Source organism: Ostrinia nubilalis, chromosome 14 (assembly GCF_963855985.1).
Source record: "Ostrinia nubilalis chromosome 14, ilOstNubi1.1, whole genome shotgun sequence".
Classification (NCBI taxonomy): domain Eukaryota; kingdom Metazoa; phylum Arthropoda; class Insecta; order Lepidoptera; family Crambidae; genus Ostrinia; species Ostrinia nubilalis.
In genome coordinates, this window is record NC_087101.1 from 1325116 (window position 1) to 1343440 (window position 18325).

Consider the following 18325-nt stretch of genomic DNA (forward strand, 5'->3'; position numbering starts at 1 on the left):
TGAAGTGATGTTCCACTATACAGATATGGATGATATGGATTAGAGTAGATACAGCAAGTTGCTCGTCAAAGCGTGCCATTTCGATATGTCCAAATGGACATACATGGTCGAGTGATGTTCACGTTGATAATTGTAATCCGATTACAACAATCGGTTACGATGATTTTACGACAGTAGTACGAACGCGGTAGAAAGAAGAAATTATTAACGGATTGAGAATTGTAATTAACAGCACAAGTTACAAATAATTAAATTAGAATAAAGTACTTAGCAGTAGAAGAAGTATAAAGTAGCATTGTTTTTAATACAGGAAATAAAAAATATCGGAAATAGTTATCAGAGAAATAATGATAAAATCACAAAATTTTAACACCAATCCTTCACTAACCAAATGTCACATTATCATTAAGGTTTTGCATTATTTTTTTAATAGCAATATTTTTAATTCCTTTAAAAAACATCAGTTTGATTAACCACCCACAGAAAATCATTTCGAAATATCTTCAAAACTAGGTACCTGACTTAGCTTTATGAAACTAAACGTATTGGCAAAACTACGCATTTTTACATTTATTAAAAATAAAAAGCTTGAGTTAGTCTTTATTTTATGAAACTAGGTCAGGTACTAGGATTTAAAAGTATGAAATTAAGTATAAATTACTAGTAGTACTATTTAACATAATGGAATAAATATCATTACTTTGATATACGCACAATAAAAATATTATTTGCAAATTAGTAATATAAAATTTATTTTAATCCACAGTTAGACTTGCTATAAATAGCAAAATATCAGTTTTATCGGAATTAATTAATTGCTTTTACTTTGCGAATGCAGTACGATGATACGATTATTTTTACATTGCGGCAATCACTAAAATTCGCTAAAATGACACTAATGACGTTTAAAAAGTGGCACGCTCGTCTTCATACAAATTTTTTGACAAGCTGCATCTATCCATATCTGTGGCCACTACAAATCTTTATCTGTATCAACCAATAGTATTTTTAAATATTCGATAATAAACTATTTATTCATTAATAGCAGTTCACTGCTAAACATAATTTAGCTTTTCACATCCAGCTCCAGCCAGCAACGTCTGAAAACGTCACTCCAAATACTGATTTTTATTACATAATACACTTTCATAATTCAGTTTAAATGACACTAATTCAGCTAAGATGACCAGTGGTACTTCAAGGCTGTGAAAACAACCATTGTATTTTGATGTAGATTTTTTTTTGTGTTTTATTAAGTTTATTTACAATTTAAGGATTTACAGATGTATGTTGTATTGAATTAAGCATTATATCACGTTCATGTTTCCAAAGATCACACTCCCACAAGATATGATGGGCAGACTGCTTGACTGAATGACTGACATCATCAGTGGAACACTCGCAAAAAGGAGACGGAACTAGTTTGAATTCGTGAAGTTTATGTTTAAAGTTGCCATGCCCCGTGAGGAACTGCAACGAGCAATGGTCGATTTCTAACCATCGCCTAGTTAGACGTTCGCGTACATTCGGGAAGAATTTATATAAGTGACGTCCTTTGACTGACGTATCTCATATATTTTGCCATTCATTAAGTAATTCCTCTTCAACGACTTCTCGGGAATCAAATAATCGGTTTATTTTAGAACGATCGCGGCTATTTAAAAAATCGGAGGTTATATTTTCCCTTGATGCGAAGTACATAGGTATTTTCTAGGGGGGTAGGGCAGGGCACTCTGAATCTTGCACGCCGATATTATGGTGTATTGATGTATCTGAACAATGTTTTATTGAGTGACTTCTATGATGTACCTACCTACGTTATGCAATAAAAAAAATGATTTAATTTGATTAAAAAACAGTTTATTTATTATTCACATCTTTTCACAAAAATTGTGGTAAACCTTGGAGGAGGCCTTTGTCCAGCAGTGGACGTAATTTGGCTGAAACGAACGATCGACCCACAAAACTTCATAAGTTCCATTCATGGTTCCTTAATTAAAAAATCGCAAAAGTGTTTTTATGGAAAAATTAATTTTCGTAAAATTCTCCATACAAAACGGCAATTATTTCATACTTTATAAAAGAAAAATTTACGATATTTAATATCGATACATTTTTTTTACGTCCCTATTTCAGATGGTGGCAACCACAGAGTAAGGAGTCTACAGTCTATGGTATAACTTTAGGTGGTGGTGTAAATAAAAAAAGTATAGCCTGACCAGGAACATAAAAACCCTCGCCATGTTGCGGAAAACTAATGGTACTAATTTCTTTTAATGGCAACAGTAACTGAAAACTTCATTGACATGTCACCTTGCATGTCAGTCTATTGCTGTCAAAGTGTAAACAAACTTTATTTTAAATGTGCACAATTGATTTTGTGAATTAAATTGCTAAAATCTTTTTATAGTCGTGAAAGAAAAATGGTTCACAATGTGTTAAAGTATTTATCGAAGAGAAATACTAAGGGTTCGGACAATATTTTCATTGAATAATGTTTCCGACAAAGGTTGTCAAATTGACTGACATGTTTATCGTATAGTACAGTCCACTATGAAAATTAGCTGTGGTTTGTTTCAAATACCTATTTTAAAGTTTTTTGTCACTTGAATTTTATGGAATTGGGAAAGAAGTACCGAGTTTGAAGCGTTCATGAGCAGACATTGCAGTTGAATATTCAAGTTCTGAATTTGATTATTGATGAATAATAAAATAAATCCTACTAACTCGATTGATGGTTTCATTTAATTTATTTAAACCAGGTTACCTATAATAATATTTTTTCGTTAATTTATGAAAATATCAAATTAGCCCGTAATCCTGAATCCTGATACATAAAGTTAGCCTATTAATCTAACACAGGTACGACTGTACTCAGTGTTGCACTATCAAATGCAATTGACGCGCCTCTATGCCAGGGTTTTTATGTTCCTGGTCAGGCTATAAATGATGTTTAAACAAATTCAATTTAATAAAGTCTCATAGAAATAGTTATTAAAATATCTAGGTATTAAATCACTTAGAACGTAGGATTTTGGACATAAAATTTATGGTAATTTTAGTCTTTAGTTTGTATTGTATTCTACTGGAAATTATTCGTTTGGACCGATATTATTATTTGAAATAAAACATGTTGGTACAATTTATCTCAATCAACCTTTGAGAATTAAAATCAACTAATATTCTGAAGTTGAAAATAATATTTTAATTATTATAAGTAGCGTTTTTATTTATGGTTGAACGCTTCAAAAGATAGAGATTATAAATACTTGAACGCATTGTACGCTGCCGCTGCGCCTCTAGTGGCAGAATTTGGAACTGTTTCATCGAATCGGCAAGTTTCGGCACCGTTCGGGTCCAGTCACGCCTAGACTCGTTCGAAAAGCGAAACCGAATCATTCCACGGCGATGTACGAAGACTGATGCTCTTGTCGTGGACTCCTTGTGTAAACGGGATATTTTACTCATAGAAACGGGCTGTAGTACTCGGCAGAAGTATTTTTATAAGTATAATGTTGTGATTTAGGCCGTCGTTTGTGGTGTATAGTGTTTTAGTTACAAATAAGTGAGATTTATGCAAAAGAAATAATACTGTGTGAAGTGGTGCAATAGTGTTACTCCGCTGTTGGATCCTGGATTTCAAAGGATTGTTACATTTTAACACAAGAGATTTACTGATAAGGTACGTTTTAGTATTTAGCAGAAATATCTACGGTAAAGTAGCGGAACGCGTGGCGTTTTATTGGAATGGCTACCGTTTATCGACTCGCTCGGCGTGCGCGATAATGGCTGACTTTTCTCAGTTCCGTTCGCTGTGAAAAGAATAGTTACAAACAGAGATGACCCTAATTTGGTCCCGCTGATGAAAATATGAGTGTCTGCAATCACGATAATGATGAGTATTTTTGTGTCATGTAGTGCGTAGGTGTTGGATTTTAAGTTAGACGTGGGTGGGATAGTGAAAAGAATGCAGCAGGATAGCATTGCTCGATCATTACGTTGACCGGTCGCGGTGCTTGAAGATTCGGTTCTTTTCTCCGTCGATTAACTTGAAAAAGTTTTTAAAATCGTCCACTTTGAAAAGCCACAAGACTTATTTATTGGTGACTTCCTGCTTACATCGTCTGATTGTGTGTAAATAATGCGTCACCATCTATCGTTTGCCTTCATCAATCTCTTGAGTCTGTAGGAATATTCGATTAACTGCTTCAGTCTTGCTTAGGATCATTGATCACAGATTCAACTTTAATGTAGAAAATAACAAAGTCTTGTGTAAAACATTGAAATATTTAGTGGTGGTGATCAGATCTCAAGATAAATAAAAAATTGTTACCAACTTTGCTTACCTATTTTAAAAAATGGAGGTAAACCAAACCATTAGAAAAATTGTGATTGGTATTATTATGATAAGATTTTTTTGGTATCACACTTTAATTTTCTACAGGAAAAAGGAATATTAGGTAATTATTGCATACTTTTACCCACAAATCTGTTATCTGAATCGGGACAAAATGAGCCAATTAATTTTAAATAAATCATTAAACTGATAATTGTACCTACTGCATGAAAGGGAAACGTATACAGTCTATTTGGATACAATATTTATGATAACAGTGTGTTCGAAATAATTTAATTAAAAATAACATCATTCTGCAGGTGGTTAATATTCATACATTCATCAGCTACCATTCAATTAATTTGTACTGAGAATCTGCATAAATTTAGCATTTCATTTTCAGTCTCCATTAATTATTGGAAATCAATAATGATTTTTTTTATTTAGTACAAGTATTGAGAGCAGAATTTCCATTAATTTAAATGAATAGATGAACATTAAAATGGGCTTAGTATTAACTTAGTAGTTACTATTTTAGTTGGGCTTAGTATTGCAGAATAATTTATTCAATGATTACATTCAATTCAATTGGATTATCTAATAATGTTAGCTTAAATGTTAAGATAATGAATTAAAAATTCTTGACATTAATCTGAAAAGATGGTAAAGATAGGATTGATCCTAATTCTGAAGCCTTTTCACTGTTCAGTTTGCTTCAAGTATCATCAATATGATACTGCCTGTTGAGATATCTCAAGGATTTTTAAATATTTGTAACAATGAAAATATACTGCATAATTATGAAATCATAATATTTAATTATGATAGGCAGTAATTTTACTCCACATTTCATACATTTTACATTAAAAAATTCATGACTTAATTCAAATCTACTCGGATATGAAAACTTCATTATAAAAAACATAACCCTCCTTCTGGTGCAGTCGGGCAAAAAGTAATATTTGAAGCAAATCTCTATTTTGTCATTATTCTGCTTGCTTGTGTTTAAATTATTTTACAAGTAATTAAAGCCAATTAAGTCAGTAAAAAATTAAATTGTCTACACAAATTTTTGGTAAAAATAATGTTCAAGACTATTTGAAGAGCCAAGAATTTTCCAGTTAAATGGCTTAGGAGAAACAGTATAAAAAACAACTACCAAACAACACTGTGCCTAATCCATTTTGCAGGCTCAGCTGTTACTAATTAATTTGGCATTGTGTGCTTCGAAGTGGCCGTTGTGATTCCCACCAACACTTTCACCTTTATTAACGACAAACATTGCTTTGATGACTTTCTTCAATCTATAATTTTTATTGAATGTTAAAACATTCAATATAATTTAGTTCTCGGTGAAGTAAGATAAATTAACACTCAACAAAAATCAGTCTTGATTGAAAAACGTTTTTTTAGTTAAGGTTTAAAATTGAGATGATAATGTTTTTAAAAAATGGTTTTGTTGGTAATTAAATACTTCCACTAAATAATTCAATGAATTTTAATTGACTTGTTCATTAGTTATTGAGTTGATTAATGTCATTATCATCAAAAACAAACATTAAATTCGATACTGTATTGATAAGTGTATTGATGAATTTTATGAATCACAATAATACATGCAGTAAATTATAATTCTCATGTTCATTTGTAGCGTGATTCAACTAGGTTTTGAGATGACGTTTGATCATCAACAATCGATATATTTGGGGTCAAGTAGCAGCCCTGAAGAGGGCTTTAAAACGCTTTTATTTCTTGTTTCAGGTCTCACAAGCTGCGAAAATCGCAGCCGCATTATGAGAGTTCGCCTTACTTGCTTATGATCTACAAGTAGTTGAAACATTTGCCACAAGTCCGAGATACACTCAATATGGCCATTCTGTAAGTATTACTTGTTGTCAGTCTATCGATGTGTTTAGTTCCTCCAATGTATTTTGTTTTATCGTTGCGCTACCACGTTCACTCCCTCGTTTCGAACAGCATGCCAAGTTATTATTTTTTTTATTCCCTTTTTGATGATGCTGAGGCTTTCGTCGGCGTGTGACTTGTATCAGTGCACTGACCGCGTCGAAGCCGCCGGTGATTGTTCTTTCCTAGTACTAACCTATTTTTCAACGATACTACGAACACGTCAGAAGTCGTAGATAAAATATCTTTACGATAACGAGAGCGGTATTCATAGATACTATGAAATAAGTTTGCTCTCTCGCGTAGAAAAATCCCGATGAAAATAACCGGACTGCTAACTTTTTTTATGTTAATGTGACTCATCAATCGTTGCAGTAATTAGACGGGACGTGACGATAACTATCTTAAATTAAATTAAATTTTACTGCATCAGGGGATGACTACTATTTTGTTATGCACAATGTAAAATACGTTAGTACTGATATCGCTTATCTGGAAAGACAGTCGCTGCGCGTCGTCGCTTCAGCTCGCGAATTCGCTCCGATCGCACTGGACCTCTCCGAGCCATAGCGTGTACTCGTGCGCACCGCGTTATTTGTAAAGTCGAATCGTAATTCGGTGAAAACCAAAGCTAGGCGTTCGAATGCGTTTAGGATACACCGGATAGCGTAGGATTCGATATAGGCGAGTAGCAGGTGGCGGAACGGTGCGGTGCGATGGGATCGAAGCGTCGCCGGCGCGCGCTGGGCGCGGACAGTGCGCCTGAGTGGGTGTCTCGCGTTGCAGATGCGAGGAGCGGACGGGCACGAGTGGCGCGGCGAGCGGACGGTGGCGCGAGCGGTAGGGTGCCGGCCACATGCCCTCGCGCCATGTGGCGCGTGCTGCTGGCCCTGGGGGCTGCGTGCGCCGCCGCGCGCGCCTCGCAGGACGTGGTGCGCACCTTCACCGACCCCGTGTCGGCACCGACCTCCCAGTTCGACCACCTAGTCGTCGATCGCAACACTGGCCGAGTCTACGTCGGCGCCGTCAACAGAATCTATCAACTCTCCCCCGACCTGGAAGTCGCTCAGTCTATCGTCACTGGACCCGTGAACGACTCCGCCTTCTGCACCTTCGACTGCCCCGCGAACTTCGTGAAGAAACCGACGGACAATGTGAACAAGGCCCTCGTTATAGACTACGCGACGAGCCGTCTTATCACTTGCGGCTCAGTGTTACAGGGACTGTGCTCCGTGCGGAATTTGAATAATATCTCTCATGAAGTGCGTGAAGTTCGAGAACCGGTCGTAGCAAACAATGCTACCGCATCTACGGTGGCGTTTATTGCGCCGGGGCCACCCAATCCGCCTATGACGCAGGTCATGTACGTGGGAGTCACCTTCACAGGCAATTCTCCCTATCGTTCTGAAGTTCCTACAGTGAGCAGTCGTTCCCTCGAAGATGACCGACTCTTCATGATAGCACGTACAGCGGTCACCACCGGTACACGAATGTTCGTCAATTCCTTGTCTCGAGAACGATATCCTATTAACTATGTCTATGGATTTAGTTCCGAGGGATTCAGCTACTTTTTGACGACTCAGCTACGAGGTGTTGGCTCGGATACGTATTACAGCAAATTAGTTCGAGTATGTCATGATGACGAAAATTATTACTCGTACACAGAAATTCCGATGTCTTGTACGGGTGAAGGAGGAGGCAACTTTGGTTATAATTTAGTACAGGCAGCTTTTGTCGGTAAAGCCGGATCAGTATTAGCGGGAGAGCTGGGAATAACTGCTCAACATGATGTGCTTTTCGCCGCATTCAGTCAGAGTGAATCTATAAACACCAACACTCCTTCAGATTTGTCCGCCCTCTGTGTGTATTCGTTGAAAGCTATTAGACGCAAATTCATGCAGAACATCAAGACTTGCTTTAGTGGAAATGGTTCACGAGGTTTGGATTTTATTTCACCATCTCACGCGTGCATTGGAACTAAATTGCAGTCGATCAGCGAAGACTTCTGTGGCTTAGACGTTAATACTCCTCTGGGAGGTGAACAACCTGTAGAAGCCGTGCCGGTCGCAGTATTCAAAAAGAGACTTACGGCAGTAGCGGCGACAGCCACAGGGGATTACACTGTTGTGTTCGCGGGAACAGCACAGGGACATCTGAAGAAAATTGTTGTTGAAAGCGCAACCTCAGCATTCGAATATGGAGATATCGTGGTCGACGAAGGCTCACCGGTGAACAAGGACTTATTCTTTGATACTCAACTGATGCATTTATACGTAATGACAGAACGAAAAGTGTCCAAAGTGAAAGTTCAGGAGTGTAGCGTTTACAAATCGTGTTTAACATGTCTCGGCGCCAAAGACCCTTACTGTGGATGGTGCTCCCTTGAAAATAAGTGTAGTCTGCGATCGGACTGTCAGGATGCGGCTAAAGATCCTCTGTATTGGATCTCGTATCGCAGCGGTCGTTGCACTACGATTACTCAAGTGACGCCGAATCAATTGCAACGAACGACGGCTCGAACGTTAGACTTGTTAATTGAGAACTTGCCCACGCTTAATGGACAATTCTTGTGTGCATTTACAGCTTTAGACCGTACCTTAATTACCAATGCTACTAGGAAACCTTACGGTGTTAATTGTACTACTCCGCGCACCGACACGCTCCCACCGATTCCCGCCGGTCAACATCATTTCACGGCAAAGTTGTCGGTGCGTACTACTCAAGGGCCTGATTTTGTAGCGACAAATTTCACATTTTTCGATTGCAACACGTACAGCTCATGCACTCAGTGCGTTAGTTCTTCATTCCCTTGCGATTGGTGTGTCGATGGACATCGTTGTACTCACGATACTGCCGAGAATTGCCGTAATGATATTTTAGTTACCGGTGTAAGTAGAATCGGTCCCAGTTATCGTTCAGGTCCTGGTTTCTGCCCCACTATCAACTCTACGTCCGACGGAACAAACGAAATTTTAGTACCATCCGGTGTAAAGAAAGCCATAAAAGTTAAAGTCCATATAATCGGTCAGTTTATAGTTCAAACCAGATTCGTATGTCAATTCAATATTGAGGGTCGTGTAACTCATGTAAATGCTCAACTACTCGCGGATACTATTTATTGCGAAGCGGTAGAATTTACGTACACGTCGCGCGCTCCCAACATCACAGCGTCGTTCGCTGTTATTTGGGGTGGCTCTAAGCCCTTGGATAATCCCGATAATACCCACATTCTCATTTATCGTTGTAATGACATGGCTGATAATTGCGGAATGTGTCTCGCGCTTCCAGAGAAATTTGGGTGTGGCTGGTGTCAAGGCTCTGATCGGTGTGAAGTTCAGGAGCAATGTGGGGCGCCTAGTGTGTGGCTCAACCGCACTCAGACATGCCCTAATCCTGAAATTCACTCGTTTAGGCCTCAGTTAGGTCCGTGGGATGGCGGTACTAACATTACCATTGAAGGTATTAATTTAGGTCGTAATATATCCGATATTTATAATGGCGTCACCATAGCAGGTATTAAATGTCAACCCATTATAGAGTTATATGTTAAAACCAGGCGTATTGTTTGTACTGTAGACGGTCCGGGTGAGGAAGTGCCACGAGATGGTCCTGTAGTCGTCCGGGTTGCGGACTATCGCGGCGAATCGAAACATCATTACGCATTCGTAAACCCAAAAATAAATTCTATTCAACCCAAATACGGTCCACAATCTGGTGGAACCAAGCTCCGGATCACAGGTGAATATCTCAACGCTGGCAGCAATATTCAAGCATTCATTGATGATTTGCCCTGTGCTATTTTATCTGTATCTCACGAAGAGGCTGTTTGTAGAACTAGTCATTCGTATCAATTGAAAATGGGTACATTACGAATGCGTTTTGATAACGGAATGCGAACTTTAGAGCGTGAAAAGTTTGAGTACATAGAAGATCCCGTTGTAGTATCCGTCGAATCCGGCCCGCCTCTTATGTCGCAACGCAAACAACCCAAAGGTATTCCATCCGGAGGAATTAACATCAAAGTCATAGGTCGTAATTTCCATTCAATACAGTTCCCACAAATTTATGTTTATCACGATAATCGACCATACATTGCACCATGTCACAGGCTTGACTTTCAAACTCAACTCATTTGTGAATCTCCTGGTATAGAAAGTGCTGGATTGAACTTGGACATGGATAGACCTTTAGAATTGGAATATGGTTTTAACATGGACGATGTACTGAGTGTACAAAATCTAACCTCCAAAACAGGTGATGCATTCTTGCTGTATCCTGATCCATTTTACGAAAAATTTGATGAAGACGTCAAGTATTATAAGTCTGAATATTTAACTATTAATGGTCAAAACTTAGATAGGGCTTGCACGGAGCAAGACGTGGAAGTGTATATAGGCAAAAGTTTGTGTAATGTAACTTCTCTTTCGAGACACCAATTGACTTGCCGGCCACCGTCTCGAGATGAGTTGCCGGATGGCGTGGACACACCCGAAGTGGTGGTCAAAGTCGGTCGTGCCCTCACGTTCAAGATAGGAAAATTATCTTATTCGTCACAGGCCGGCCTTCAGGCAGCTATCGGCAAACCAGTTTTATTCGGCGTTATTGCCAGTATAGTGATACTCATTTTAGTGTTTGTCGTTTTTCTAGTTATGTATAGGAGAAAATCAACTGAAAATATTAGGGTATTAAAGAATATGCAGGAGCAAATGGATATTCTAGAGTTAAGAGTCGCTGCGGAATGTAAGGAGGCGTTTGCAGAATTGCAAACTGAAATGACAGATTTGACAGGAGACGTGACAGGCGGTATTCCGTTCTTGGATTATCGTACATACGCTATGAAAATATTGTTCCCTAATATTGACGATCATGCCGTCCTGCAATGGGAGCGTCCAGAGCTTATGAGAAAAGAAAAAGGTCTCAGAATGTTTGGGCAGCTTATTATGAATAAAACATTCCTTTTATTATTTATTCGTACTTTAGAAAGCAACAGGTATTTCTCTATGCGCGATCGTGTTAATGTAGCTTCACTTATAATGGTTACTTTACAAAGTAAAATGGAATATTGTACTGATGTATTAAAGACATTGCTAGCAGAGCTTATAGAAAAATGTATGGAGGGCAAGAGTCACCCCAAATTGTTGTTGCGGCGTACTGAGAGCGTAGCCGAGAAAATGTTGAGCGCATGGTTTACTTTCTTACTGTACAAATTCCTCCGCGAGTGCGCCGGCGAACCGCTTTATCTTTTGTTTAGGTCGATGAAAGGTCAGGTAGACAAAGGCCCGGTGGACGCAATAAGCTCCGAAGCGCGATACTCCCTCAGCGAAGAGAAACTCATTAGGCAGTCGATCGATTTCAAACCAATGACCGTTAGTGTATCGATATCACAACAAACCATTTTCGTTAGTGGTTTAGAGGCTACTACTGAGAACGTACACGTGAAAGTTCTCGACTGTGATACGATAAGTCAAGTGAAGGAAAAATGTTTAGATGCTATTTATCGCGCTACTCCATATTCCCAAAGACCGAGTCGTGACGACCTTGATTTGGAATGGCGCACTGGCGCTTGTGGTCGATTAATTTTATATGACGAAGATAGTACCACTAAATGCGAGGGCGAATGGCGTAAGCTTAATACTTTAAATCACTACCGCGTACCAGACGGCGCTTGCCTCAGTCTTGTTGCGAAGCAAAGCTCGGTTTACAATCTCTCCAATATGGAGAAAAACGATAAATCTCATACTTACGAGACTCTCAATCGCGGTAAATACGGTTCCGCTAGTCCACCGGCGAGCCCCTTGAAGTACGATCACGGAGGCGCTTTCAAGTATTGGCATCTCGTTAGGCATCACGACGGAGACGCGCACAAAGAGGGAGAGCGTGGCAATAAAATGGTTTCGGAAATATATCTTACGCGCCTTCTCGCCACCAAAGGCACGCTGCAAAAGTTTGTCGACGATTTATTCGAGACTATTTTTAGCACGGCACACCGCGGATCTGCGCTACCCCTAGCCATAAAGTATATGTTCGATTTCCTCGACGATCAAGCGCTACAACATACAATCTCCGATCCCGAGGTAGTTCACACTTGGAAGAGCAATTCCCTTCCGCTGCGCTTCTGGGTTAATCTGATTAAGAATCCCAACTTTGTATTCGATGTTCACAAGTCTAATACGGTAGATTCTTGCTTGTCTGTTATCGCGCAAACGTTTATGGACTCTTGCTCGACGTCCGACCACATCCTCGGTAAAGATTCGCCCTCGTCCAAGCTTCTTTACGCGAAAGATATCCCGGTGTACAAGGAATGGGTAGAGCGTTATTACGCGGATATAAAGTTGATGCCGGCAATATCCGACCAGGACATGAACGCGATGTTGGCGGAGGAGTCGCGCCTCCACACGAAGGAGTTCAACACGAACTGCGCGCTGAATGAGCTGTACGCGTACGCGGTCAAGTATAACGAGCAGTTAATGGTGACCCTCGAGGAGGACGAGTTCTCGCAGAAGCAGAGGCTCGCCTACCGCCTCGAGCAGGCGCACGGGCTCATGACGCACGACTACAACGTGTGATCGGCTTCTCGGGCCCGTGACACCGAACCCACCGCCCTGTATATAAAGCCCTCGCACATATCTCTGCCGGCAACTTTTGTATATATTAGATAGTGTACAGTCTTAATATTGTAATTTTGTATAATTTCAGCGATCCGATTTTTTTTAATTTTATATAAATGAATTTTGTATTGATTTTACACGACGAACTCGGCCGGCCGCGGTCGTGCCACAGTATGCATCGTAAACTAAAATTGTGTATGTCTGTCTATGTGTGCTCGCGTCGTACGAGTTAATGTTACGTCGATCGGTGTAAAATGTGTGTCGCAAAAGAAAACGCATGTGAGCCCGTCGGCGAGCGACGTGTATCGCTCGCCGGCGGGCGATTTTTAAATTTGTACTCGCAATCTACTTAACGAAATAACCGAAAGTGAACCGGTGAACAATTCCATTAATAAATATCGTCGAATGTACGTCTTGTGTTTGATTGAATACGGTGGCGCAGCGTCATTGTCACGCACGACGAAAGCCCCCGTGTCAGGCAGCTGTCGGCAGGGAGAACGCGGTACGGTGCCTTCTCGCCGCTCGCTAGCTCACGGAACCCCCCCGGTCGGTCACTCGCTGTTAGCACTCATCATTCATGTCACCATCATCGTGTTTGTGGTTGCGTTTGCCCGGCCTCGAGGGTTTCGTGGGCGGTCGTGTGGCGAGAAGGTCAGAGATGAACCGACGCGGCCCTGCTGTTTCAGTCGGTACGTGCGGATAGCGGCCCGAACGACTTTCGTGATCGTGAACAACATATACTGCATCCCGGCTTACGTCGTGTGGATGATGGCGCTGCGCCTCGTCAGACCCTTGTACGCCCCTCTCTATTGGAAGATCGAAGGACTCATGTATCACTGGCTGTTGGCGATGGTCTCCATGTGGTCCTGGGCGGCGGGATATGAAAGTAAGTCTGTTTCAACTACGGAGGCGCGCCATGACTCGACGCAAGGATTAGGAACAGAAAAAATATACTGGGACTCGCTGGCGCGCGTTAACGTTGGTTGTAGTGGTGCGTATTTTTATTTAAACATTGAAAAAGGATGCAGTTCAGCGCGGATTTGCATTATGTGAAAATAATACACTACAAGCAAGCGTCACGCGCGCTGCGACTGGATCAGCGGCAGACACCCATGTGTTCGGCTGTGAACAGCATAATTAATGACGCCCTGTTGTACAATTCTGATTGCGTTTATGATAAGCGAAACTGCGACTATGGCGTGTACTATGTACACTTTTACTATTGTTCTCAGGCTAACGATATAATTTGTAGCATTTTACTTTACATGATAGATCATTGTCAGCTTGGCGCGTCTCCAAACTTATTTAACAATGAAACTTGGAGTTGGATGATTTCGCTTTTTTGGTGTGTTACACAAAGGATCTTTCTTATGTGCAACAACTAAATGAACATACATTTTTAGAAGGAGCTGAATTTTTGTAGGTTATTATTCACATAAACGCTGCCATATTGGATTCTTTTGATGACGTAAGTATGGTTACAGCAAAAAACTGTTTAAACTCTGTTTAATGGAATTCTAAAATACGGAATCGGTGAGGTCATTAACATACTACTTAATGCATTCCACATTTCAATACCTACATATTCGGAACCTGTTGTAGCGTGGTTACCGTGAATTAATTAAGCTTTTGCTTTAATATGCGAAAAGAATTTGTTTTTATCGGATGATCTGTACTTTTCCTCGAATATTTATTCTGAAATATGTGACAGTAGTTTGATACATTCGTTTGATATCAAAAACACCTTATTTTGGGTATAAACTTATCAGTGCCCTTATCTTGCAAAAAAAAAACTGATTATGGTTACCGCGTGACATATCAGCGGCTCTAACACACATTCTGTGTTGACTCGGTGAAATATTTACATTAGAAGCCACCACAATATCATCGACAAGCATTTTGCTCGCCCATGTGTGTAGGAAGTCGATTAGTCACTGACCGAGACGAGCCGTAACTTGTTTGATAACTTACATTTAAACGTAAACGTGTTAAATACACAAGTTTTCAGACCTCGATGATGCAAAAAAGTTAATTCAGTTAATGTTTTCCCAACCGTGTCCATAACCTGATAGTTTTGCGGACAGAACGAATTATGTTACAGATTTACCGCTTGCGCAAGTGGATAAATTAGATTTTCGTATGCATGTGGCCGTAATTGATTTTCGGTTTGCACCAGTCCGTCAATGGAACAATGCTGTTTCGAAACGGTTACGCGGTATAGACCGGTCGCGCTGTATTGACCTTAGCGAGTGGTCGCGCTCAAACGTAGCCGGCACTCTGTAGTCTGTAGTTTATGCCCGGCCGGTGGAGGACGGTCGATGACCGCTCCCCCGACGCTAGGAATGCCGCCCCCCCCACTCATGTCACGTTGCATTTCAAGCGAATTTGCATGTTGCCACGCACACATTCGATCGGTTCGACATTTTTGCCCGCGGTGAAAGCGTGAAAGCACCATTGTCGATTGCCGCGGTTAGGTTCACATGGCACGCCGAAAAATTGCGTAAATCGGAACCGAAGTCAGAAAACAACTGTATCGTACTCGAAAATGAAAAATGTATGGGCCTTTATAAATTATTTAGTAGCCACTTTACCCTGACCTCAAAACGTACAAATGCTCAATGCTTTATTATTTATTGTTATTACAGCACTATGGAAATTGACCTTTTTAGAAATTTGTTACGGAAAAGGCTTATTACACCTTTATAACTCTAAAATATTTTATTGTACATTCAGATAGGTAGGTTGTTATTTTTTTTACACAGACAGTGAATTTACTTACTTACTTACTGTAGATAATGTAATATCTAAGCAGAACTTTTTACCTCAGTCAGATTAATTAAATTTAAATCGCAACTCTTATCCAAACTGCCCCGGTACCAAGATGTTACCTCCTGTAACTTAAATCCTGTAACTTAAAACGTGACCTTTCAGTCAACGAGCACACAAAACAGGTTCTGCTGGCACCACCCAGATACTCGACAGCATATTCAGCCATTTGCGACCGCTCCGGCGCCCTCGTTGCACGAAACTCAACACCTTTGTATACCAAAGACACTTTATACTAACCAGACAGACAATATCAATATCTCTCAAATATTCCAATCACGCGCTCAGACATTAACATTGAAAGACCCGATGTATTCACCGATACACCTACGTACGTGGTCATTATTTCTGATTGCCACATGCCTCGGTGTTATGAATCCTTTGTTACTCCACATCCTTCGATTGTCGCGCGGGCAGTCAAATTGGAACCTTCCTGTGCATGACTGAGCCCGGTAATCTTGTAATTGCATATCGTGTCCACCTTTGAGTGAATATTCAATGTGATGAGCTAGGGAAGCAGCTGCTGAGCGTAATTAATAATCAAGTTTACTAGACGCCTCGTGCAACATTCTTCAAACAGTATCACTAGAACTTCTGCGTCTGGGACCGGGAACCAAGTAATTAAACTACGAAACTTAAGAGTCAAGTTTCAGTATAAAACCGTTATAACCAAAGTTTCCGATGCAGAAGAATTCAAATTAAAAACTGGTTGCATGAACATCGTCCTACGTTCGGTTGTTCATTCACAATATTTCGGATGCACATGACTCATGTTCACGCTACATCCTCTTGTTTTATGAACTGAATTTCATTGACTTTGTTATTTGCGTGTTTATTAACCACTAATAACCTATGAATCACTTCCCGGTCATTTTCGTTTGCGGGTTTGCCTCAGAACTGGTCTGGTTTCCTCCTGGTATTGGATTTGATCACCTGTTAGCCAACATGGAGCGTAATTGTAATTGTAACGCGTGGGTTAAGTAATGGAAAACACGCCCTAAGGACCGTTTAATGCATTTAGCAGCTGGAAGTGGTTATTCGTTTCCACGAGCTGAGACGGATGAATTACGTTAATAACATCTACCGTGTACACTGTAATACTAAAATAGACGAGTGCAAGAGGAAACAGAAACTATTTTTAATGCTTGTTAATGCAGGTTCAAAGACAAGTTATCCACACGTTTGTGTAGACACATTGGCAAATGTTCAAATACTGAATGATGCAAGAACGACATTGTTTATTTTGTTCGAAAACACACATTTTGTTGGACAACAAGTTCGGAACACAGTTCCGTTTATACTGACCTATTTACATTCAGTTTTAACCTAGCAATATTTATGCACATATTTTCAGCGCCCAACATAATCGGGACAAAGTTTTGTATTGTTCTGCAATCTCTAAATTGTATTTCATGCATTATTGAAACGTTCACTCAAGTGAACCGTCTGAATCACTCTAAAAGGTTTCTTGTAGGCGACGTGTTGTACTGTTTTATGTTGCAACAGTTACATTTGAAATTGAGATGTTGTCTGGATTTGTTTCGCTTGAACACTGGTTGTGGTTCGGGCGCGTCCTCGTTTGGAGTAATTTCTGCGCAGCAAGGACGGCCGCCACGAGATCCGATTAGTTGAGTGGCGGCATTACGCCTGTAAGTATAGTGTTCGATGGGGCCAATTCCCGCGCTCAATTTTGACTAAACATCTTTAAATTATAGTCACTATAAATTTTTCACAGCTACAAAATTTATACACGTGTTCAAGTTAATCTGTTTTGATCCGAGAGTTAACCGTAACCTCCGTAAACCTCTCTCAGTAAACCAATTTTAAATGTATACTTGCAAAAATTTAATTAGATTGAACAAAATGAGGTAGGTACGTTTAAACGTTTTTTTAAATCTAGGTTTAGATTCAGTCATTGCTAACCCGGAATCGCACCCAATGTCCGTGTAAGCCGCCATGTTGCGGGCTCGTTGCCGCAGCCGGCTCGCTGTACTCATGATCTCGTAACAAAGAACTGGTTTGTGTTAGCGGCCAACTGCGGTTTATAAAGTATCCTTCAACGAGTGTATGTACTAATTTTAGAACCACTGCGTCAACTCATGATCGTAATTGGTCATGATCGAGTATATAAACACACTTAGATGTGTTCTACCTTTGTCGTTTTTACTTTCTGCTTTTGGCACAACAAATGACTCCAACAGACACACATGAGGGGCTCGGGAAATTGTTCGGGTAAGTCTCAAGAAACCATCTCGAGAGGCAAAATGCGGCTTGAACTGTGAACTCTATCGCAAACGGGTAGAGTTTAACTTCGCATACGCGGACCTTGTATCGACCTGCCAACAAATAAACATGTGCGTACATTAGTTTACCACAAAAGCACTAGAGCAAAGCGAACTCTTGCAATAAAACCACATCGACGTAGTATTGTGGTCTGTCCAACTTTCTCGCCAGTCGCAGCCCTGGGACGCTTGTGAGCGTAAGCCTCTATGTGTGCGTGTGGTCCATTGTTTGCAACTGAAGCATTGCCTTGTCAATGCGGAGTGAGCTATGCCGAATCATATTTTTCAACTGAGCTCCACATCCGAGCGACAGTCTAAAAATAAAATTAATTTTATCTCCACACGTTTCTGTGGACACGTGTCGGATT

The 18325-nt window shown here is 40.3% G+C and overlaps 1 protein-coding gene across 1 annotated transcript; it reads left to right on the plus strand.

Moving 5' to 3' along the window:
* Positions 1-3359: 3359 nt before the first annotated feature.
* On the plus strand, positions 3360-13259 carry LOC135077962 (plexin A3). Its single transcript, XM_063972502.1, has 3 exons — positions 3360-3682; positions 6098-6214; positions 7028-13259. Exon 3 carries the CDS (start codon positions 7111-7113, stop codon positions 12805-12807), a length of 5697 nt encoding a protein of 1898 aa, XP_063828572.1. The 5' UTR covers positions 3360-3682; positions 6098-6214; positions 7028-7110; the 3' UTR covers positions 12808-13259.
* The last annotated feature ends 5066 nt before the right edge of the window (positions 13260-18325 follow it).

Coding starts and splice junctions, on each gene's coding strand:
- LOC135077962 (XM_063972502.1), top strand. CDS start 7,111: ATGTGGCGCGTGCTGCTGGCCCTGGGGGCTGCGTGCGCCGCCGCGCGC.